Here is a 24,513-nt window from a genome sequence, read left to right on the forward strand (position 1 = left end):
TATTTATTTGACAGAGAGAAATCACAAGCAGATGGAGAGGCAGGCAGCGAGAGAGAGAGGGAAGCAGGCTCCCTGCTGAGCAGAGAGCCCGATGCGGGACTCGATCCCAGGACCCTGAGATCATGACCTGAGCCGAAGGCAGCGGCCCAACCCACTGAGCCACCCAGGCGCCCCAAAATAAAGTCTTTTTAAAAAATAAGATTTTCAGGATGCCTGGTTGTCTCAGTCGGTTAAGCTGCTATATTCAGTTCAGGTCATGATCCCAGGATCCTGGGATCGAGTCCCACATTAGGTTCCTTCCTCCGCAGGGAGCCTGCTTCTCTCTCCACCTCTGCCTGCTTGTGCGTGCTCTCTTTCTCTCTCTGACAAATAAATAAAATCTTTTTTAAAAAATAAGATTTTATTTATTTACTTGAGAGATAGAGAGGGATCACACACAGGGGTAGAGGGAAAAGCACACTCTCTGCTCAGCAGGTAGTCTGACTCCTGGAGGGTCTCTATCCCAGGACCCTGGGATCATGACCTAAGACAAGGGCAGACCCTTTACCAACAGAATCGCCCAGGCGCCTTAGGCAGCGCCATTCTTAAAATGTGTGGAGAATTTCAATTACTTTTGCACCCATCTAGATCCAATCTTCCTCTTTTTATTTTCCTTTTGTTTTTCCCACTTTTATCAGGAGCATTGTTTTCCCTACTTGTATCAGGATGGAAAGCAGTATAGTGATATCTTTTTTTTTTTTTTTTTAAGATTTTACTTATTTATTTAACAGAGAGAGATCACAAGTAGGCAGACAGGCAGGCAGAGAGAGAGAGAGAGGAGGAAGCAGGCTCCCTGCTGAGCACAGAGGCCGATGCGGGACTCGATCCCAGGACCCTGAGATCATGACCTGAGCCGAAGGCAGCGGCTTAACCCACTGAGCCACCCAGGCGCCCCAATACAGTGATATTTCTTTGCCTGGGTTCCCGCCCTGAGGTCGCACCCTTCAGGTGCACACTTCCAGACAAAGAGGGTTTTCTCCCCTAAAATTAAATCTTGCTCTTCCCCTCCCCCCTTCTTTCTATCAATATCAAAAGAAAAAATTGTGCAAAACCTTAGCCCAGAGGTCGGAAGATTAATTTCCTTTCACAAAGATGTACAGCATAGTACCAGGCACTATAGAGGCTACAAAGATTAACAGAAATTCTACTCATGAACGAGGAAGAATATAATAACGGCTCTAGGGGAGCCTGGGTAGCTCAGTGGGTTAAAGCCTCTGCCTTCGGATCAGGTCATGATCCCAGGGTCATGGGTTCGAGCCCCACATCAGGCTGTCTGCTCAGCAAGGAGCCTGCTTCCTCCTCTCTCTGCCTGCCTGTCTGCCTACTTGTAATCTCTGTCTTTGAAATAAATAAATAAATAAAATCTAAAATAATAATAATAATAATAATGGCTCTAAAAGAGACGTTCAGAAGATCAACAGATGTCTGACGATGACGCGCCCACGAAGTCGCTTCTGTTCTGCTTATGTATCAATTCCGTGACCACAAACTCGCCAAGCAGTTTGCCACGCGACTCTGTTCCTCCTGGTCATCTCTGCAGCTTCTCATACACTCACTCCTGCGCCCTTTATCGCTAGAGGTGTGAAACTACATCTCCCGAAAGGCCGCGTTGTCCCCTTCCTTCCTCCCTCTCCCAGTTCCGAGCCATGGCAACGGCGTGACGTGGGGGTACTGGGAGCTGTGGGAGCAGCGGTCGCGGCTTCAGTTCTAGGCTACCCCGCCGCCCGGGCGGGAGCAGGGCGAGAGGAGCTGCAGCCCCGAGGCGCTCCTGTTCTCGGGGACCCTGAGCCCGCCCGGCGGCGGCTTCCTGCCTCTTTTCCTCCAGAGTGAGGAGGGCGCAGCGGGGGTCAGAGCCCAGAGGGCAAGGGAGGTTCGGTCCCGCGCATGGCCTCGGCGGGTGCGCGGCGGCTCCCAGCCGGGACGCGCGCAGCGGCCCAGCGTTGCTGCGGCTTCACGCTCCCCCTGGGCACGCGCCCGGCTCCTCCCCCGGGCCCTCCGCGACCGCCGCGACCAATGAGGTGAGAGGGAGGTGCGAGCGTCTGCGCGGCTGGCAAGGGGGTCGCCCCGAGGCCCCAAGTTCCACCGCGGAGGCTTTTAACCCTGGGGTGCGGGCGCGGCGTGGGGCGGCAGCGGTCTTTCCTATGGGTCTCATATAGAGCTTTGGGGAAAGGGGAAGTACCCGGGATGGGTGCCCTATCACTACGTGCCCCTCGCGGGAGCCCTGGCAACGCCCGGCTTGGCAAGGCCCCAGAGACTGGGATACTTTCTGAGTCCTAGCTTTTAACAGTATCGTAGCCCACACTCCAAGGCAACTACGCTTCGCATGCACCCCACTTTTCCCCATCTCCTCCCCCGGCACTGTCCTCATCCGCCCTCGACCTTTCGCACTCGTGACTGCCTGGCAAGGGAGCCTGTCGGGCTGCAGCAGGTGCTGGGGAAAACGCTTGTTTGTTCATATGACCTTCCTCTGGGATGTACCCCCGCCCCCTTTCCCCTGGGAATGGTTGAAGAATACAAAGAATCTTGACGTCCTCTCTCCTTTCCTTTTGTCCGTAGATTTCTGATGTCTTGCAGCCTTTTCTTGCCCCGGGCTGCCCAGGTCTTGGGGGCCGAGGTTGGCTTACCTCCTACGCGCTCCTTCATGGGCTTTGCTGCCCCCTTCACCAACAAGCGAAAAGCTTACTCTGAGCGTAGGATCATGGGGTGAGCATCCTCCCCTGTCCAACATTTTTCCATATTCCCTTCCTCCCCAAACAAATGATTAAATCCAAGCTAGAGTGTAAAGGTAGCAATAGTGAGCAAGATTCATCCCTGGCCATCTCTTTCCCAAGCTATTATTACTGATCCTTTATCCTTCTCTGCCAGCCTTCCAACCTTAATTTCCCTCTTCTTCGTTGTCCTGCATATGCATTAAGTGAAACGGGATTAGATTTGGACAATATAAGACAACAGAGTATTATTTCTCTGCCGACCTTTTAAATGTATTTGTGGGCAAGATATAATACTAACACTTAATTGAGCACTTGCTACTGCTAGTAGTTAGACTACTCCAATGTTTTAGGTAGGTTTTCTCATTTGATCCTCTCAAAAGACCCATGAACCAGGTATTATTATTAACTCTGATTTAGGGATGAGAAAACAGAGGTAGTTTACTTAGGGCTACATTTTTGGAAAGTTGTAGAGCTAGGTTCTGAGTTCTTGTGTGATCACCAGTAAAACTGATAGCCTCTGTTCCTCCTAAAATGATCTCTGTTAGGATCAAAATAGATAATAAATACAAAAGCATTCTGTGAACTGCAAAACATAATTTTAACATCATGGAAATTTCCATGTTTGTTTTTGGGAAGTCATTCATCTGGGCTTCTTTGGGATCTCTAGTTCTTGACGGTGAATGGTTGATGGGCAAAGGCATGGGTAGGGGGAGGGCAATTAGGGCAAGGAGGAACCTGACCCAGGTGGCAATCCCTTGGCCTCTCTCTGATTCCTTCCATTAGGTACTCAATGCAGGAGATGTTTGAAGTGGTGTCCAATGTCCAGGAGTATCGTGAGTTTGTGCCCTGGTGTAAGAAGTCCTTGGTGGTATCTAGCCGTAAAGGTCACCTGAAGGCCCAGTTAGAGGTTGGCTTTCCACCTATTGTGGAACGTTATACCTCTGCTGTTTCCATGGTCAAACCTCACATGGTCAAGGTGAGCCTTTGGGAAGGATAAATTAGCAAAGTTTTTGTGTTCTCTTGCGTTTTTACATGTAAGGGCTATTTTGGCCTTCTTTGTAATGATTGTATCTCCATGTGTCAAATACTCTCCTAAAAAAACATTAGAAGGGAAAGAAAACGTTTCTTTCTTATACCCTCCTCTACCTACTACAGGTTTTATCCCACTGTAATATTATTTACCTGACTGCCCTCTTCTAGGCTGTTTGCACTGATGCCAAGCTCTTCAACCACTTAGAGACCATTTGGCGATTCAGCCCTGGTATTCCTGCCTACCCCCGAACTTGCACTGTGGACTTTTCGGTGAGTCAAGAGGCTGTGTAGCAGAGCGCTACAACTGGTTTGTGAGAGTTGAGCAGAGGTACTATGAAAGTTATTAGGTATAGCTAGCACTTAGCATTTTCCGAAGTCAATGACACTTTCTACAGGTCTGAGATTATATCAGACTTATACTCTGTGCTCAGTCCCAAGTAAGGGCTTTTGAAGGGATCTAAGGAACTGGAGGGTGAGGGAAAGAAAACACATTGAATAGTAAGTATCCTTGTGTTTGGCCAGGAACTATCCAACATGGTCCTGAGTAGTTTCTGTCTGTCTCTTACCTCTTCCAGATTTCCTTTGAATTTCGTTCTCTGCTGCACTCCCAGCTGGCTACCATGTTTTTTGATGAGGTTGTCAAGCAGAATGTTGCTGCCTTTGAGCGTCGGGCAGCTACCAAGTTTGGTCCAGAAACAGCCATCCCCCGTGAACTGATGTTCCATGAGGTGCACCAGACTTGAGGCAGGATTGTTCCCTGGCCTCTCCTCTAGTTTCCCTCCCAACCAATTCTCTTATTTATTTCATTTGGCTCCTGCTCCAATATAAGGGAAGAAGAGTCTGTGTTCATACTGATGTTCTCTCTCTCACTTCCCCAGAAATTGGGTTATAAGCTGGCTGGAAATGCTGGGGCAGAAAGGCAGGAGGTTATGGAAAGGAGACATGCCAAGGAAATGGTCAGGCTCACCTTGAGAGCCCCATATGCCTGATGTCTGCAGCCTACCTACAATGAATTATAATCAGGACAGTTGGTTGTCTCTGGACCCTGTCAAGGTGTTTTAGTATATGACCAGGGGAAGATAGCAACTTTCTAGGGAATGAATAAACTGAGCTTTTTCCTCTGACAGAGGTATTGAGTGGTTGATAACTGCTGCCTGCCCAAGACGCCTCAGGAAATGCCTGAGATCTGGCCCCAGCTTGAAATCCATATGACCTCACTTTAAGAATATTTCCAGGGCGCCTGGGTGGCTCAGCGGGTTAAGCTGCTGCCTTCAGCTCAGGTCATGATCTCAGGGTCCTGGGATCGAGGCCCGCGTCAGGTTCTCTGCTCAGCAGGGAGCTTGCTTCCCCCCTCTCTCTCTGCCTGCCTCTCCATCTACTTGTAATTTCTCTCTGTCAAATAAATAAATAAAATCTTAAAAAAAAAAAAAAAAAAAAAAAAGAATATTTCCATGCTGCCTGGTTAGTGGAGAGTGAGGGGCTTTCTTAACATCAGTGCCCAGGGGCAAGGAGAAAAAAAGCACTGAAGAGAATTGTACTCTTGGATTGTATCTTTTTCTTCTACTTGGCTGAGTTTTTATAACATTTCAATAAATTAAATGTGACAGTATGAATTTAGCTTTTTTATACTGTCTTGGGGGAATGATGTGGATATACCAGAGTAGAAGAAAGTCATGGGTTCCTTCCTCAGGGGAATAAAGGTGCAAGAAGGCCTCTTGGACATAGTGTCCCTGCTAACTATAGTAGCACATTCTACAAGCCAGGACCTAGTACCCACTCCCTTGGCTATTTATAGACTTTTTCAGAAGGTCAATTGTAGCAGGAGGCTCAGGACAGAATAATCTGGCATCAGATCTACCATATAGCTGATGGTCTTAGGACCACCTCTTACTTTGAGGACTTCCTTAAGAGACTGCAAAGAGGAGGCATTCCACACAGTACCAGAGCCCTCTAGTGGCTCAGATCCAGAGTTAGCAGTCCTCCTCTGCCCTTGGTATGGTTTTGTTCTTTTCACCCAGTGGGCTGCACCAGTTTCCTTGGATTAGTCACATATGCAGTTGTGAGGTCTCAGCTTCGGTCCTCGAGTGTTCTATCTTACAACAAAATTAGGAAGGATGGGGGGCTAAAGGTCAAGGACATTTAACCCGGAGGAAAAACAGAACTCTTCTTTGGAAATTTCACAGGGACCCTACCTTATTAGGGTAAATGAATGTCAAATCCACATAAAGATAAAGGATGTATAGGATAACTTAGAACCCACTTAGTCTAGGATCTTGCTAGTCAGATTCCTTACTTTATAACAGAGATTCTTACAGGCCTTATTTAATAGCAGGCTCAAGCATTGTTAATAAAAACATTTATTTTGCATTTTATACAGAACAACCTGAAGTCTGGATCATGACTTGACAGTTACCCAGGGGTATACAGACAATGTGTCCATCTCAGCGTGGTTCTAGGGATTAGGGATCCACACAAACACAGGCAGGAGTTGCAAGAGAGGAAGGGGGCACAGTAGGAGTGTATTTCAATCCTTTCTTAAAGAAAAGGCAGTAGAGCATTCTGAGTCACTGAAAACCTGTGCAAATGGGGCTTCTAAAAAACAAACACTGTACTGTGAGCTCTTGGGGAAGGGACTGGATAAGGAACTTGATAAATAAAGGGATATTTCCTGGTAGCAGAGAAAGAGAAGGGAAGCCTATTATTAATGTTCTCAGCCCCAGGACCTGATATTCAAAGGAAACCACCACCAATCTTAAATTTCCCTGCTCAGAAAGTACCCATATCCCTGGAACCAGACTATGAAGATACCATGCTAGTCATTCCCAAGTCCTTACTCAATGGCCCACAGCATATTAAAATAAAGGGGGAAAAAAGTCAGAAGATAGTGGCTTGTGTTCCATGGAAGTGAAAACTCAGTTCATGATAAGCACTGATAAAGCCAAATGACTGGGAAGGACCACAGCTCAGACAGTGGCATATACAACCTGCTGAAAGAGGTCTCTAGTGAGGACCAAGAAGGGAAGGTCCGGAGCACCTTCAGCTTGAGGTGCAGCAGGTACAGAAAATCTGAAAGGAGGGTCGTATTAAAGTAGTGGGGAAAGAACACTCTAGATCTTAATTTTCATGTGATAATTAAAAAAATCAAATACTGGGTGCCCGTCACAATGAATCCCATCGCCTTTATGGTCACCTGGTAGCATAAAAGTGCCAAAGATGTTCGACTAACCACAGGTCTTGCTAGAAGTGTCTGTGTGCATGGGAGAGAGCAATGGGGTTTGATAGAGCTGACAATCCAACATGATTCCTATGGAAACAGAAGAGGCCAGAATCCTGATTTGCTGGCCTCTGGAGGGCTGGAGACAGAAGAACTAAAAGCTCTGAAGTGGTTGCAGAGAATCTGCAGCTTCAACCCAGGCAAAGGAGAGTGAGATTCTCACTCTAGATTTGGTGGGGGGCCCAAACCTAACCCATACCACATGCACTAGTCCTGGTCACCCTACAGTTGATGGGCAACTCACCAGGCAGGAGAAAGGAACTGGCTGGGGAAGAAGGGGTTACTTTTTATCTTTTAAAGTCTTAATTTATATTTTAACCTCAAACTTATTATCAGTGCCTCAGATACAATTTAATCTTAAGTCTTAAAAAGCCCCCTGAAACAAAACAAAACTATACTTTTTTTTAAAGCTCCCTCACTTTCTGATAGTTTCCCCCAGTCTTCAGTTTTACCCTGACTTAGAGTCCACAAACTTCATCAGACCATCCGTGCTCATGGACTTGGGCCTCTCTAGTGGGAAGCCTAGGGCTCGGCTCCAGATGAGTTGTGCCAGTACACCCAGTGCCCGTGACACCCCAAACAGGACTGTGTAGTAATTCATCTCTGTCATGCCATAGTACTGTAAGATAAGAGAGAAAAAAGTTATGTTAAAGGCCCTGGGGTAATGGCATGCACAAGTCCCAGGTGATAGTAACCTTAACCAACTCAGCCTTCAACAGAAATGACACTAGGGAAAGTACAGTAACTAGGATTCTGAAAAGAGAACAGCCTGTTCCTCTTGTCTGCACCTGCCCTCCGCCATATGCAACTTTATCAAAAGAATAAGGAAGAAGGCATGAGTCCTTGCTCTGACTAGTCCTTGCTCTGATTTTCTGCATGGCAGAGAACACTAACATTTGGCACAAATTAAAGGGAATGCAGAGAAGGGAAGACTCACCTGGAGCAGCACTCCACTGTGAGCATCTACATTGGGCCAAGGATTTTTGGCCTTGCCCTGCTCTAACAGGACATTAGGCACAATCTTGTACAGCTGAGCAACCAGCTTAAACATGGAGTCATGAGGCAGGTGTTTCAAAGCAAACTCTCGCTGACAGGTATATCGTGGATCAGTCTTCCTTAGTACCGCATGGCCATAGCCTGGGACAACCTGCAAAAAGCAAGGGTAAAAAGCCAGTTGTACTCTCAAGAAGAAGTTCTTGTCTTTTCTAAATTCTTCAGGATAGACAAATATGGGGGAAGTCTTCTCTAACTTAGGGGACCTCTTTCATTCTATTCTTTATTCTTCCAAATTGTACAATTTGGGTCTTGGCTTCTTTCCTAGCTGCTAAGCATCTCTGCTTACCCGTCCTGAGTTCAGTGTGTTCCATATGTAGTCTCGTAACTTCTCATCTGACACATCTTTGCCAACTTCTTTCTGTAGTTGTGTCAACCAAACAAGTACTTCCTGTGGGTAAGGTTTAGGGAATAAGATAGTATCAATACATATGCCAGGAGAGAATGCCAAGATCAGAAGCATGGGAGTAAGAAAAACAGGGAGCAGGAAAAGAAAAGGAGTCTTACCTGATTTGCCAAACCATGCAGGGGCCCTGCTAGCCCATTCATGGCTGCTGCAAAGGACAGGTAGGGGTCTGAAAGGGCACTGCCCACCAGGTGGCTAGTATGGGCACTTACATTGCCTCCCTCATGGTCACTGTGGGGGAAGTAAGAAAGGAGAAAAGCTCTGGTAAGACAAGTCCCAATCTCATTACCAGCCTTTGTTCACTAATCCACAGAGCTGGAGAGGTCACTGGTTGATGATGCCTGTGTGCCAAGCTCCCACACTCTCACTCCAGCTTTAACAGCAATGGCCAGAAGAGGGAGCTCCTGGAAAGCTGAAAGATCATCTACTGCAGCAACTAGCACCTTTCCCAAGCTTCTTAGAAGCATTACTTTGTTCTTATTGTGGTTATGGTAATTTCCCCACACCTCTGGACTTCCTTTACTAGACTCCTTTTTTGCCTTGTGTGATCCTACGCCAAGTTTCCATCTCCATGTTGCCTGCCACCTGTTCCCAGAAGATGAGAATGTTAAGGAGCTTTTCTTAAAATTTTCTACCAACCCAGGCATCTGTAGCTGTGGTTCCTGGGTCTAGCTTACCTGTGGATGGTGAGGTACAAGCGCATGAGCTCAGTGAACTGAGCATCGGTATAGCCTAACATGTTGGTGAAATTGTGGGACCAGTCCAGCTTAGAGTCAATGGCCCCAATGCTGCTGCCCTCCCGGTAAAGATTCCGGTAAATCTTTGCTGCAACACAAGGTAGCTTTGCGATCAGATCCATACAATCTTCATAAATCAACTGAGGAGAGGAGGAAAATGGAGAAAAAAGAAAAGAATTTATCAACAAAAAAAGAATTAGGCAAGGATGCTTTTTGTTCCCCATGGATTGGTTGATGGTGTTATGCTCAGCGATTATATATGGAGGCTAACAACAATAACTATTTAATCAAATAATTTTATGATCCAGGCTCTGCACTAAGGGATTCACATATAGGATATCATGTATGTCTTGTGTATATTAAAACATTATTTCTGGGGACACCTGGGTGGCTCAGTCGTTAACCATCTATCTTCAGCTCAGGTCATGATCCCAGGGTCCTGGGATCAAGCCCCATGTCAGGCTCCCTGCTCCGTTAAGAAGCCTGCTTCTCCCCCTCCCTCTCCCTCTGCTTGTGTTCTATCTGTCAAATAAATATATTAAATAAATAAATAAACCACATTATTTCTGGGGTGCCTGGGTGGCTCAATCACTTAAGTGTCTGACTTAGACTCCCCCTGCTTAAGCTACCCCCCAAATAAATAAATCTTAAAATACCCAAATCTTGGGTGCCTGGGTGGCTCAGTGGGTTAAGCCGCTGCCTTCGGCTCAGGTCATGGTCTCAGGGTCCTGGGATTGAGTCCCGCATCGGGCTCTCTGCTCAGCAGGGAGCCTGCTTCCCTTCCTCTCTCTCTGCCTGCCTCTCTGCCTACTTGTGATCTCTCTCTGTCAAATAAATAAATAAAATCTTAAAAAAAAAAAATTTACAATTTTTACCACATAGTGACCTCTATTTTAAAGGTGAGGGAACTAAAGCTCAGAGCATTCAGTTAAATGCCAAAGTCAGATTTTTTATTTTTTTTTTTAAGATTTTTATTTATTTATTTATTTGTCAGAGAGAGAGAGAGAGAGAGCACAGGCAGACAGAGTGGAAGGCAGAGTCAGAGGGAGAAGCAGGCTCCCTGCGGAGCAAGGAGCCCAATGTGGGACTCGATCCCAGGACGCTGGGATCATGACCTGAGCCGAAGGCAGCTGCTTAACCAACTGAGCCACCCAGGCATCCCCAAAGTCAGATTTTTTAAAAAGAGTTATTTATTTATTGGTGGGGATGGACAAAGGGAGAGGGAGAGAGAATCTCAAGCAGACTCTCCACTGAGCACGGAATCCCATGCAGGGGTCGATCTCATGACCCTGAGATCAGGACACCTGAGCCAAAACCAGAGTTGGATACTTAACTGACTAAGCTACCCAAGCGCCCCCAAAGTCAGATTTTGAAGCCTTTTATGTGTAATCATGATCCTTCCCAGTACATGACTCAATGAATGAGCTAAGACACTAGGTTTTAACAATTAATTCTATGTTCCACCTTACAAAGAAAATTCACCATATATGCCAAGGGTCAAACAGTGGCATTCAATTGTTAGTTAATAACAAAGGCTTCCATTTTTAAAGCACTTATTATATAATAGGCACTGTGGTATGTTATTTGCATTTTTTTTTCTTTTCTCACAATAGTCCTATAAAGTAATACATCCTCATTTTATAAATGAAGAAATTGGGGCTTAGCCAGGTCAAGTAACTTGCCCAAAGTTACCCACTCAGCTAATAAGCATCATGTAGCTTAAACAATTAACTCATAGACATTTTTGTTTCATCACACCTTTACTTTCCCCTCCCAAATTACTGTGAGTAAATTCCAGACATTATATATTCCAACACATAAATATTTAAGCATATTATCTCTAAAAGATAAAGGCTATTGATAAATAAAAATCACAAAACCCTTATCCTACAGTAAAAAAAATTAGATCCTCAATATCATTAAGTATCTACTCCGTATTTAAGTTTCCCTGATTATAAAGCCCCCCACCTCATTTATTTGATTCAGGACTGATAACAGCCCACATTGCAATCATCTCATGCTTCTCTGAAGTCTCTCTCTCTCTTTCTTTTTTAAGATTTTATTTATTTGACAGATCACAAGTAGACAGAGAGGCAGGCAGAGAGAGAGGAGGAAGCAGGCTGCCCGCTGAGCAGAGAACCTGATGCGGGGCTCAATCCCAGGACCCTGGGATCATGACCTGAGCTGAAGACAGAGGCTTTAACCCACTGAGCCACCCAGATGCCCCTCTGAAGTCTTTTTTTTTTTTTTTAATAAATATATTTTTTTTAAGATTTTATTTATTTATTTGACAGAGAGAGATCACAAGTAGACGGAGAGGCAGGCAGAGAGAGAGACAGAGAGAGGGAAGCAGGCTTCCTGCCGAGCAGAGAGCCCGATGTGGGACTCGATCCCAGGACCCTGAGATCATGACCTGAGCCGAAGGCAGCGGCTTAACCCACTGAGCCACCCAGGCGCCCTGAAGTCTTTTTTTATAATCAATGTTAGCTCCCTCTTGTGCTCTTTCTTTCCCTTTTTTTTTTTTTTAAAGATTTTATTCATTTGACAGAGACACAGTGAGAGAGGGAACACAAGCAGGGGGAATGGGAGAGAAGAAGCAGGGTTCCTGCCGAGCAGGGAGCCCAATGCCGGGCCCAAATCCAGGACCCTGGGATCCTGACCCGAGCTGAAGGCAGACCTCCAATGACTGAGCCACTACGTGCCCCTGTCTCCCTTTTTAAACTTTGCAATTTATTTATGGAAAATTGGATCACTCATTCTGGAGAACTTCCCAGTTTAGATTTTGCTGGTTATATACCTGTGATATCATTTAACGTGTTCCTCTGTCTACTCTATTTTCTACAAACTGAGAGTTAGATTTAAAGGCTTGAGTAGATTCAGGTTCAAGTTTTTTTAGGAAGACTACTCGAATGAGCAGCTGGTGATATATAGAAGTACTGAACCACTATATTGTAAGCTGAAACTAATACTATACTGTATGTTAACTAACTGAAATTTAAACTTAAAAAAAGACTACCTGATTGGGGTGCCTGGGTGGCTCAGTGGGTTAAAGCCTCTGCTTTCGGCTCAGGTCATGATCCCAGGGTCCTGGGATCGAGCCCCGCATCAGGCTCTCTGCTCCGCGAGAAGCCTGCTTCCTCTTCTCTCTGCCTGCCTCTCTGCTTACCTGTGATTTCTCTCTGTCAAATAAATAAATAAAATCTTAAAAAAAAAAAAATAGACTACCTGATAAATAGCCTTGTGTTCATTTATTAAGAGAAACATAGAAAAAGAAAAAAGAGAAACACAGTTGGTAGAGCATAAGACTCTTAATCTTGGGGTTATAAGTTCGAGCCCTACACTGGTTATAGAGATTACTTAAAAATAAAATCTTTTGGGGTGCCTGAGTGGCTCAATGGGTTAAGCCTCTGCCTTCAGCTCAGGTCATGATCTCAGGGTCCTGGGATCAAGCCCCATGTTGGGCTCTCTGCTTAGCAGGGACCCTGCTTTCCCCTCCACCCTGCCTGCCTCTCTGCCTACTTGTGATCTCTCTCTGTCAAATAAATAAAAATAAAATCTTTAAAATTAAATAAATAAAATCTTATTTTATTTTATTTTATTTAATTACTTGACACAGAGAGAGAGAGAGAGCACAAGGCAGCAGAGTAGCAGGTAGAGGAAGAGGGAGAAGGCGGCTCCCTGCTGAGCAAGGAGCCTGACATGGGGCTCCTGGGATCATGACCTGAGCCAAAGGCAGTTGCTTAACCAACTGAGCTATCAGGCGCTCCAAATAAAATCTTTTAAAAAAAGATAGAAACAGGGCTGGGTGGCTCAGTGGGTTAAGCCGCTGCCTTCGGCTCAGGTCATGATCTCAGGGTCCTGGGATCGAGTCCCACATCAGGCTCTCTGCTCGGCAGGGAGCCTGTTTCCTCCTCCTCTCTCTCTCTGCCTGCCTTTCTACCTACTTGTGATCTCTCTCTGTCAAATAAATAAATAAAATCTTTAAAAAAAAAAAAAAAAGATAGAAACATATAATCTGGCCACCTGTGATATTAATAGCTTACTCAACTCTTATGTCTCAATTCTATCTTCTCAAAGGGATTTTAAGTTCCTTAGGGACAAGACAGGATTTTGGCATTTTCTTTTTTAAAATAACTTTAAAGGGGCGCCTGGGTGGCTCAGTGGATTAAGCCGCTGCCTTTGGTTCAGGTCATGATCTCAGGGTCCTGGGATCGAGCCCTGCATCGGGCTCTCTGCTCAGCAGGGAGCCTGCTTCCTCCTCTCTCTCTGCCTGCCTCTCTGCCTGCTTGTCATCTCTCTCTGTCAAATAAATAAATAAAATCTTAATAAATAAATAAATAACATAACATAACATAACTTTAAAAAGTACCAAATAGTGAATTTTGTCAGTGCCGCTGGATTCTATAAGTTAAAAAGCTACTTGAAGCAAGAAATACTCAGCCTAACACAAGTTCTCAGGAGATTACTTATATGCCAATCATACTACTAACTATACCTCCTTTATATCCCCCAAGGAAGGAGGTTACTTCCAGAAGTCTGCATCAAGTATATGCAGTTCTAAGAGACCTGGATTGATTAGCACAATGCCAAGAACAGAATCCTGGCTAGACAAATTGTTATCTGTGGTATATATACTAACTTGCAAAACTATTTGGAAAGTATGGATGGCAACATCAAAAAGAAGACATATAAAGGAGATTGTATGTCAGTTTCCACTACTGAGAATGAAGTGTATAAACCAACATATATCAGATCAGGTATGACAATGTGGAATCCTTACTATGGTCAATGCAAAAGATCAACACAAAACAAAACAAAACAAAAATGACAGAAAACTCCTGCTATTTATTTTTTAATAAGCTAACACTGAGGTGCTATTAGCTATTTGTACCAACACATTCTTCATCAAGCCTTGGAATTAAAAAGACAATTAAGACATGTCAACATCACAACTATCTGGAATAAAGGTTACAAAGCTGACTATAATCATCAACATGAGCCAGCATCTCCATGGCTACCAAAATCCTGGCCACGTAGTTAGCTTTCAATCATTTTTAAGGAGACAAAGAAAAAGAAGAAAGCTAGTATTAATTGTGAATAGCCCCCAGAGTGAGGGAAACTCAAGTTTGAATCTGGTCTCTATCACTTTTAGCTGCAAGACCTTGGGCTACTCAACTTCTCTAATCCTGAGTTTTCCCATTCAGTAAAATGAGAATAACAAATAACATCTACCTCATAGGGTTGTTCTGAGGATTAAATCAGATAATGATTAAAAAGAATTTAAGCGGGGCGCCTGGGTGGCTCAGTGGGTTAAGCCGCTGCCTTCGGCTCAGGTCATGATCTCAGGGTCCTGGGATCGGGTGCCGCATCGGGCTCTCTGCTCAGCGGGGAGCCTGCTTCCTCCTCTCTCTCTGCCTACTTGTGATCTCTGTCAAATAAATAAATAAAATCTTAAAAAAAAAAAAAAGAATTTAAGCATAATATCAGACATGTATTCAAAAGTTTTCAGGTGTTTGGATGGTGATTTTATAAAAACTTCAAAACCTATGTATACCAGTCATAGGCTTTATAAAGGTGGCATTATCAGGAAAACTTGATCTGCCAGCTATTTAGCAAATTTTACTGAATTCAACATTTTTTTAAAAAGATTTTATTTATTTATATGACAGACACAGTGAGAGAGGGAACATAAGCAGGGGGAATGGGAGAGGGAGAAGCAGGCTTCCCACTGAGCAGGGAGCCCGATGCAGGACTCTGGGATCATGACCTGAGCCAAAGGCAGACGCTTAACAACTGAGTCACCCAGGTGCCCCTGTATTCAACATCTTAAGGTTATTTCATAATTAAACACCTGGTAGCATCATAGCAATCTCCTGGTCATGAGTGAAGTGAGGTCATTCAGCAAGAGACCTAACTTTTTCAACTCAATAGATTATACTATACTATTGATCTCTGTTATGGAAAAAATGTTACTTTCTAAAAATCATCCTCTTAAGGTATACATTAAAAAGAAAAAGGAAAAAAAAAGTATGAACTGACTGATAGCTCTAGTAAAAACTCAGGTCATGCATAAACTCCTTGACATAAATTTTTATTTTTTTAATTTTTATTTATTTATTAGATTTTATTTATTTATTTGACAGATCACAAGTAGGCAGAGAGGCAGGTAGAGAGGGGGAAACAGGCTCCCTGCTGAGCAGAGAGTCTGATGCAGGCAGGGCTCAATCCCAGGACCTGAGCCAAAGACAGAGGCTTAACCTACTGAGCCACCCAGGCACCCCTCGACATAAATTTTCAAACAGAAATAACCAGCCTAATGATGTCATGCATTTCTACTTAAGTAACCTATGGTTAACCAAGGCAGAGCATTGAATAGAAATAGTGTGTCTGACCACTGAGAGAGATATAACATGTAATACCAAAAGAGCATGAAGCTCTACTGAACTAAAGCAGTTACCAGTGCTAGTATTTGTGCAGTGTAAACTCATCAGACACATACCCTACGGCTGACAAATACATCAGTACTGCTTATAAATACTCTCCAAAAGATCGGCAAAGTCGTGGAATATAACACATTCACCTCAAGACAACCACACTCACATGACATCTCATGAAGAGATAATGGCAGAACAAGGAATGATATACGTTGAAACAGGGTTCATTTTAACAATTCAGTAAAGAACAGTATAAAGTAATGAAGCATGTTTGGATGCCTAGGAAATATCTTACAGACATCTATTGTAAAGCATGAAGAAGCTGTTTTCTCCCCGTCTCATGACAGTCAAGACAACGGCATTATAAGCAGTTAACAGCCACATCTACGTGGTAAATTTCTAAAAGACAAGTTTTACAATAGCAGAACTGCTCATCTCAATTTAACCTTTTCTGTTATGGTGACCCATAACAGAAAATAACAAGCTTGAATAGCAAAAAAGAAAATGGAAAGCAATATATTCAGATTCTACAAACTTCTGAGCCTGCTGATATATGGCTTTAAATACAATTTAAGCACTTGTGAAAGTGTATATTTTCCATCATTCCTATACCTTCCTTCTCAATGCCAACCAAACTAATTTCAAACCCACTCTCCCTCTTTCCCCCAATAGCAAACACAATTCTTTATACACAGTTGGCATTGAGTAAATATTGAAGGAGGATTTGCCAAAACCCTAAGAGCATTGCATCAGACCAGTGGGCGATGCATGCTCTTCTGTGCCAGGCATCAAGTGAACTCTTTGGGGGCTTTCTCCTGGTCAAATCATCTAATGTACCTGCTTTGCAAAAAGGAACTGATCTGTTCTGTATTATCTGTCTCCAAACAAGGAAAGAAAATGAGATGTCTTGCTGTAAACCTAGCCAGATAACTTGTCCTTTACCCAGTGTTTGTGGGTACCATGTGGGGTACTGGAAAGAGGACGGAAGCAATTATGTACTATGCATTGGGACAAGGCACAATAGTCTTCACATACTCAGACCAGTTCGAACTATTAAAATCACATTTCATTTTCAGAAAGTAAAGCTCGGGGCGCCTGGGTGGCTCAGTGGGTTAAAGCCTCTGCCTTCGGCTCAGGTCATGATCCCAGTGTCCTGGGATCAAGCCCCGCATCGGGCTGTCTGCTCTGCAGAGAGCCCACTTCCTCCTCTCTCTCTCTCTGCCTGCTCTCTGCCTAGTTGTGATCTCTGTCAAATAAATAAATAAAATCTTTAAAAAAAAAAAAAAGAAAAGAAAGCTCATTTGTGTCTGGATCCCACTTCCAGGATACTAACCATCCTTCTGCTCCTGAGAGGTATCTTGAATGGGACAGTACAGAACACTGGTTGATTGGTATTAGTCCTCCTAGACTCTAGAACTGCCTTAGTGCCATTCACCTAATGTTCTCAAGGTTCTCCTTATTTGAAGAAGAAGAAGGGACTTTTGGGGGCTAGGGTGAGACTGCTCTGCAAAATCTTCCTCTGGGACCCTCCAGTTAAGTTACATCCTTTCCAGTGTTCCAAAAGCCCTGTTTAATACCTCTATTACAGCAAGACTACTGAACTGTAATTTTTTTTACACGTATATCACCCTAACCAAATCAATAAACTTGGTGATAGAAAGCATGTTCTATTTATCTGTGTAATCCTAAGGACTGAAAGAAAGCAAGCCTAAAATAAAAATGTGTTAAATGAGCTTCTAGCATAACTCAGAGAAGTAGTTCTCCTGAAGATTCTACATTCCTTTTTCTTCCTTCACGCTCAAGTTCTTTGAATCTCCACCACACATCAATCATTGCCATCAAAATTTCCTACCTCCCAGTACTTGGTTCGGTTGATACCCTCTGCGTATGCTCGGGCAAAGTTACTTTCACTGTTGAGGGCTGTAATAGCAGCACTGAGCTGAGACATGGGGTGTAGATTGGTAGGGAAGTTGTCCAGCATGGTGACCACATGGGAAGGTAGAGCTGCCCTCTTTGCCCACTCTTTTGAGAGCCAAGACACCTGTGGAAAGGGAGACATTGCTCAGAACACTAGGCAAAGGAAAAGAGGAGAAATAAAAAGACAGTGACATCTGAGTAAAGAAAGTCCAAGAGAATTCAACCCAGTCCGCTTATACAGAACTCTGCTGTGATTCCTTCCCCTCACTACACATCCCTATAAACCACCACCCAGAGCCAGATCAGAATTAAGTGTCTGAGATTAGAGAAAGGCAAAGGAGGAAGAGAATGAGAAGGGCCAAAGCTTTCTGCTTTACCTGTTCCTCTGTTGGGATTTGTCCAGTTACCAGCAACCAAAATAAGCCCTCTGGCAGTGGTTCTTCACCCCCTTTAGCCTTGGGCAGCAGTTTCTGGCATTCAGGGATACTGTAGCCTCGGAAACGGATGCCCTTGAGACAGAAGAGTAAGAGGGGCAAATCTTAAATGTATCAGCCTAGAAGTCACATAATGGACTACTCTCACTCTTATTAGACCTTTCAACAAGTTAGAATTTCTAAAGCTTAAAAAAAATTGTTTTTAAAAGCTTAAATCTTCATATAACTTAATTCTGTTTGGTACTTTTAGTTTTACTCATTGATATACTGAAAAAGTAGACTTATTCTTCAGTTATTCCATATGTACCTTATTTTCCATCTTCCAAAACATGAAGGCAGATGCTTTGTTTTCCTTACCCTCACCAGTCTAATCCAGGGTGTGCAAACAGTCAGTAAACTCAGTGATTATTAGTGTTGACATAAGGGTCTCTCTTACCTCATCAGGATCAAGAACTGATGTTTCATATACTAATCCCTTCATGCCTCTCATGCCACCGTACATCTAAAAGAAAAAGACAAGATGTAACCAGTAGTCAGAATAACTCAGACTAGAGCTTGTTAATGTTTCACAAGATCTGAGAGATGAAATGTATTCTCTGACTTACAACACTTCATTTTGGAAAGATTTCTGAGTTAACTAAAAACTTTGTAAGGAAGACCACTAACATTGGAAATGAAAAGTTTAAGCTGAAAAATCATTATCTTTATTTAACTATCCAGTCTTACCTCTCATTCCCACCAACCAAAGTCAACAGAATGGGATCTACAGGAGCGCTTGGGTGGCTCAGACTTAAGGTTAAGCATTTGCCTTAGGCTCTAGTCATGGTCCCAGAGCCCTGGGATTGAGCTCCACTTTGGGAATCTCTGCTCAGCAGGGAGCCTGCTTCTCCCTCTCCCTCTGCCTGCCCCACTCCTCTGCTTGTGCTCTCTGTCCAATAAGTAAGTAAAATCTTAAGAGAAAAAAAAACAAAAACAAAAACGTGATCTATAACAGGAAAAGGAGATAGAGACCACAGACTAAACAGTGTTGGGGAATCATCATCTGAGCTACTCAGACTCGTTGGGCTGGAGAAGTCATCCTAAAACTGTTCTCATTGGTCTGCTAAAGCTGTGGTATAAATCACAGCATTAATTCTAATAGTCCTGGCCCCAAAAGCTGAGGGACTGGGAAGAATAGAAACTTTATTCATCCCTCCCATAGATAAATTAGGTTAGGCTCAACTATTAAATTCACAGAAAAGAATAGTCTAATTTCTTTTTTTTAAATTTATTTTTATTTTTTTTTAAAGATTTTTATTTATTTATTTGACAGAGAGAGATCACAAGTAGGCAGAGAGGCAGGCAGAGAGAGAGGAGGAAGCAAGCTCCCGGCTGAGCAGAGAGTCTGATGTGGGACTCGATCCCAGGACCCTGAGATCATGACCTGAGCCGAAGGCAGCGGCTTAACCCACTGAGCCACCCAGGCACCCGAATAGTCTAATTTCTAACGAACATCCTAAGTGCCAACATTTCCATATTTGGGACAGGATGCTTGGATGCTTCTGAATAGCCAGTGAAGAGAATAGTATTTTTTGTTGAGGCACATTACAGAGCTACTCTTTCCAGCCAAAACCCCGTAATCTTTACCATGTCCACAGTGATCTGGCCCACTACCGTCTTGCCATGTTGCTGCCTGAAGGTCTTTATTCTGGCCTGCTCCTTAGGTATCAGGTCAGCCAATATATCTTTCAAATTCTAAAAAGAGAAATAGAGAAGTTAAGTGATGATCAAAGTGTTGATTCTATTTTTCCTACAAAGTAGGTATGTTGAGACTGCTTTTTAAAATCTGGCTTTCTCAATCTGCCAGAGAAAATCAGTCAACTACTGTGCACAGATGAAGATAAAAGAAGTAGAGAGGGAGGGGAATGGGAGAGCTTATTTATTTAATGGCTACCTCAATTTGGGAAGATGAAAAGTTCTGGAGATGGACAGTGGTGACAGTTGTACAATAACATGACTGTACTTACGGTCACTAAACTGTACATGTTAAAATGGAAAACTTTCTGTTATGCATATTTTACTACAACTTAAAAAATTAGGCAAAAATATTTGATATTTCCATCTCACTACACTACTGAATTATTTCTTAAAATAGTAATAATAGTAATAATTTAGGGACGCCTGGGTGGCTCAGTTGGTTAAGCAGCTGCCTTCGGCTCAGGTCATGATCCCAGCGTCCTGGGATCGAGTCCCACATCGGGCTCCTTGCTCAGCAGGGAGCCTGCTTCTCCCTCTGCCTCTGCCTGCCACTCTGTCTGCCTGTGCTCCCTCCCCCCCCCTCTCTGATAAATAAATAAAATCTTTAAAAAAAAAAAAAAAAAAAAAAAAAAAAAAATAATAGTAATAATTTATAACAACAGTAACAACAGACATCTCTTAGAGTTATTTAGGATAATGATGAGAGGCTACGTGGTAACCAACTGCTGCTCCCCACCACACAATCCCAAAATCAGATTGCCTCAGTGATTCTCCTTTCCAAGCCTTACCGTAGGGGAAGTGCTGGCATGCCGAGCAGCAAGAACAAGACAAGATGCATTCTGCAGAGAAAACACAAAACCTTATGCAACAGTTACTCTTCCCTCCTATAATATTAAAAAGGAGTTATAGTGACTCATCTCTTTTCATCTTAGCCTCCAAGGACAGTCTGACATAAAAAAAGAGCTGTGAAAGGCCCTAAACAGTTTTGAAGGAGTTCCCAGTCTGGAGCAATAGCAGACCTAACTCTGTGTCTTGCATCCATAGCTTTTTTTTTTTTTTTTTAAAGATTTTATTTATTAATTTGACAGAGAGAAATCACAAGTAGATGGAGAGGCAGCCAGAGAGAGAGGGAAGCAGGCTCCCTGCCGAGCAGAGAGCCCGATGCGGGACTCGATCCCAGGACTCTGAGATCATGACCTGAGCCGAAGGCAGCGGCTTAACCCACTGAGCCACCCAGGCGCCCCTGCATCCATAACTTTAATAGCATTCCCTGAGGAGAGGCTCCTTCCCATCATCTGGGTTTCTGCCTGGGCTTTGTTAGGCACAGAAAAGGTCAGAGGGGCAATTGTTGGGAGTACCCAGGCCATCCCACTCTAGCTGTCAATTGTTCTGGGTAGGCCTCAGAAAAGCAAATGAGGAAACTGATCAACTACCTCACCCTGCTGGTAAGACCTCCCCTGAATCTAGTCTTTTGGCAGCACTTCAACCCCTCCAGTCTAGAGCAGCCCACAGGCAGAGGCTGCCTTTCACAGGTTTCTGGAAAATGCACAGAGAAAACAGAATACCTACAATGTAACAATGGACAGACCACTCAAAAACAGCATTGGGAAACTAGAAAACTGGAAAATTACATTTCAAGTGCTGAGAGAAAATAATCAAGCTAAAGTTGTATATCCAAGTAAGGAAAAAGTCTCAAAAGAGGGCGAAAAAAAGACATTTCAGAAAAACAAAAGCTGAGTTTATCAGTGACACACCTGTACTAAAGGAATTTTTAAAGATATACTTCAGAACCGTAAAGACAGGTCTGAGATTCAAGGCTATTCTTCACTACAAAGATGAATAGTGTAGCTAACCTATGTTTTCTGTTTAGAGACAGGTTTTTTCCCCCCAAAAGAAAAGTTACTTTCTATGAGAAGACTGCTGAGTTGCAACAGAAAGTTCAACACTGCCTTTGAAAAAGGCAACAATTATACTACTAACCAGCTATAAAGTTTGACAAGATTAACTTTTCTGCACCAGATTATTTTGAATATAAAATGAGAAAGTCAAACTAAGCCTATTTAACTGGTGTTAAATACCCACCACATATCTCATAGGTTGTCTTGTGATAATTAAATTACAATATTGTGAAAGCACTTTGCAAACTAAAAAAATTACATACACAGAGAAACTAATCCAGTAGCAAGATCAAACCTTTCTTCTTTTTGCCAAAAGGCCAGATACACCTTTTCTTGTAGTAACTACTGCACTGTTGTTTGATTGTGTTGAAAATCATTTGAAGCCATAGTACTGTGTAAGTTCTAAAACACCACACGCCTAAGGTGAGAGTTCAGAAAGGCTGGAGATTTTTTAGAATTTAGTATTCCACCTTCTGTTGGGGCATCAGGGAGAGCTGAAAAGGGAAGAGATCCTTCAGAAAAGCTGTGTTTTTTGTTTGTTTGCTTGTTTTGTTTTGTTTTAGAGAAGGGGGAGGGGGAAAGGGTGAGGGAGAGAGAATCTTTTCTTCTTTTTTTTAAGATTTTATTTATTTATTTGACACAGAGAGAGAGATCACAAATAGGCAGAGAGGCAGTCAGAGAGAGGGCGAAGCAGGCTCTCTGCCGAGAGAGCCGGACGTGGGGCTTGATCCCAGGACCCTGGGATCATGACCTGAACCAAAGGCAGAGGCTTTTTTTTTTTTTTTTTAAAGATTTTATTTATTTATTTGACAGACAGAGATCACAGGTAGGCAGAGAGGCAGGCAGACAGAGGAAGGGAAGCAGGCTCCCTGATGAGCAGAGAGCCTGATTCGGGGCTCAATCCCAGGACCCTGGGATCATGACCTGAGCCGAAGGCAGAGGCTTTAACCCACTGAGCCACGCAGGCGCCCCAAGGGAGAGAGAATCTTAAGCAGATTATGCGCCAAGTACAGAGCCAACTGGGGCTTGATCCCACCACCCTGAGATCATGACCTGAGCCAAAATCAAGAGTGTAGAGACTACTTGAGATTGTCTCTCCCTCTGCCCGCCTCCCATCTTCCACACATGCAGCCTCCCTCTAATATAAATAAAATCTTCAAAAACTAACAAGGTCAAAAAAATTTAAAAAATTTAAAACAAACAAACGAATTCAAAGCTAAATTCAGAGAGTACAAGGTAAGTTACTATGCCCCTAAAGTAAAGGGGGGCTGCCTCAGCTTTGTTAACCAGGACTGTCTTTAACTCCTTTCATTAACTTCCTAAAGAGTCTCTTCTGGTTCACTGAAGACCATCTGGGCAAAAGTAGGTGGCACAAATAGGCCTTTAGTCTCTTCACCCTACATGGGGCAAATGGGAATTTGACCTAACACCTAAGAAATAATTTTACCTTTTCTAACTAGTCACCAAAAAGTGAACAAGAGAAAACATGAGAGTAAGTTCTATTCCACGCTCTGTGGTCCCACAGTTCCCCGGTTATAAAAGGGCCACCTCCCAGAGACTGTATCAGCCCTGCAGCAGACCATTCAACTGTGGTTGGTTGGTTGGTTGGTGTGGCAGTTTGGTTCTAAAAAGGCTACAGGGGCACATATCATCTTAGAGAAGAAAGATGTTAAAATCTCCTCACAAATAATTTTTCCACTTTTATTATTATTATTATTATTATTTAAAGATTTTATTTATTTATCAGAGAGAGAGAAGGGGAGAGAGCGAGCACAGGCAGACAGAATGGCAGTCAGAGGCAGAGGGAGAAGCAGGCTCCCTGCTGAGCAAGGAGCCCGATGTGGGACTCGATCCCAGGACGCTGGGATCATGACCTGAGCCGAAGGCAGCTGCCCAACCAACTGAGCCACCCAGGCGTCCCATTTTTCCACTTTTATTTATTTATTTATTTTTTAAATTTTTAAATCTTTTTTTTTTTTAATTTTATTCATTTTATCTGACAGAGAGAGAGATCACAAGTAGGCAGAGAGGCAGGCAGAGACAGAGGGGGAAGCAGGCTCCCCGCTGAGCAGAAAGCCCGATGCGGGGCTCGATCCCAGGACCCTGAGATCATGACCTGAGCCGAAAGCAGCAGCTTAATCCACTGAGCCACCCAGGCGCCCCCCATTTTTCCACTTTTAAATCATCTTTAAGTTTCTATAACGTCAGGGTACCCTGCTGGCTCAGTTGGTAGAGCACCTGACTCTTTTTTTTTTTTTTTAAAGATTTTATTTATTTATTTGACAGACAGAGATTACAAGTAGGCAGAGAGAGGCAGGCAGAGAGAGAGAGGAGGAAGCAGGCTCCCTGCTGAGCAGAGAGCCCAATGTGGGGCTCGATCCCAGGACTCTGAGATCTGACTCTTGATCTGGGGGATTGTGAGTTCTGCTCCATGTTGGGTGTAGAGATTACTTAAAAGTACAATCTTTGGGGCACCTGGGTGGCTCAGATGGTAAAACATCTGCCTTTGGCTCAGGTCATGATCCCAGAGTCCTGGGATGGAGCCCCACATCGGACTTCCTACTCAGTGGGAAGCCTGCTTTCCCTCTCCCACTCCCCCTGCTTATGTTCCTGCTCTTGTTGTCTCTCTCTCGGTCATACAAATAAATAAAATATTTTAGAAATAAAATAAATAAAATATTTAGGGACACCTGGTGTGGCTCAATTGGTTAGGCATTTGCCTTCAGCTTGGGTGGTAATCCCAGGGTCCTGGGATTGAGCCCTGCGTCGGGCTCCCTGCTCCTTGGGGAGCCTGCTTCTCCCTCTCCCTCTGCGGCTCCCCTTGCTTATGCTCTCTGTCGA

The 24,513-nt window shown here is 43.7% G+C and overlaps 2 protein-coding genes across 5 annotated transcripts in view; one reads left to right on the forward strand and one right to left on the reverse strand.

Annotated features, from left to right (window-relative positions):
• Positions 1 to 1,691: 1,691 nt before the first annotated feature.
• On the forward strand, positions 1,692 to 7,428 carry COQ10A (coenzyme Q10A). The gene is made up of 5 exons (XM_059403429.1): positions 1,692 to 2,057; positions 2,596 to 2,742; positions 3,534 to 3,726; positions 3,951 to 4,052; positions 4,358 to 7,428. The coding sequence occupies exons 1-5, from the start codon at positions 1,924 to 1,926 to the stop codon at positions 4,523 to 4,525; spliced, it is 744 nt and encodes a 247-aa protein (XP_059259412.1). The 5' UTR covers positions 1,692 to 1,923; the 3' UTR covers positions 4,526 to 7,428.
• Positions 6,122 to 24,513, reverse strand: part of CNPY2 (canopy FGF signaling regulator 2) — a 38,187-nt gene continuing 19,795 nt past the window's right edge. For all 4 annotated transcript variants that reach the window (XM_059403426.1, XM_059403425.1, XM_059403424.1 and 1 more), the window contains 10 exons: positions 20,563 to 20,613; positions 19,664 to 19,771; positions 18,474 to 18,539; positions 17,981 to 18,112; positions 17,539 to 17,727; positions 9,193 to 9,392; positions 8,617 to 8,746; positions 8,399 to 8,500; positions 7,994 to 8,203; positions 6,122 to 7,675 (listed from right to left, as the gene is read on the reverse strand). In XM_059403426.1, coding sequence (XP_059259409.1) covers positions 7,505 to 7,675; positions 7,994 to 8,203; positions 8,399 to 8,500; positions 8,617 to 8,746; positions 9,193 to 9,392; positions 17,539 to 17,727; positions 17,981 to 18,112; positions 18,474 to 18,539; positions 19,664 to 19,771; positions 20,563 to 20,613 — 1,359 coding nt within the window. In that variant the 3' untranslated portion in view covers positions 6,122 to 7,504. The remainder of the gene's footprint in view (positions 7,676 to 7,993; positions 8,204 to 8,398; positions 8,501 to 8,616; positions 8,747 to 9,192; positions 9,393 to 17,538; positions 17,728 to 17,980; positions 18,113 to 18,473; positions 18,540 to 19,663; positions 19,772 to 20,562; positions 20,614 to 24,513) is intronic.

Source organism: Mustela nigripes, chromosome 6, assembly GCF_022355385.1.
Source record: "Mustela nigripes isolate SB6536 chromosome 6, MUSNIG.SB6536, whole genome shotgun sequence".
NCBI classification, from domain to species: domain Eukaryota; kingdom Metazoa; phylum Chordata; class Mammalia; order Carnivora; family Mustelidae; genus Mustela; species Mustela nigripes.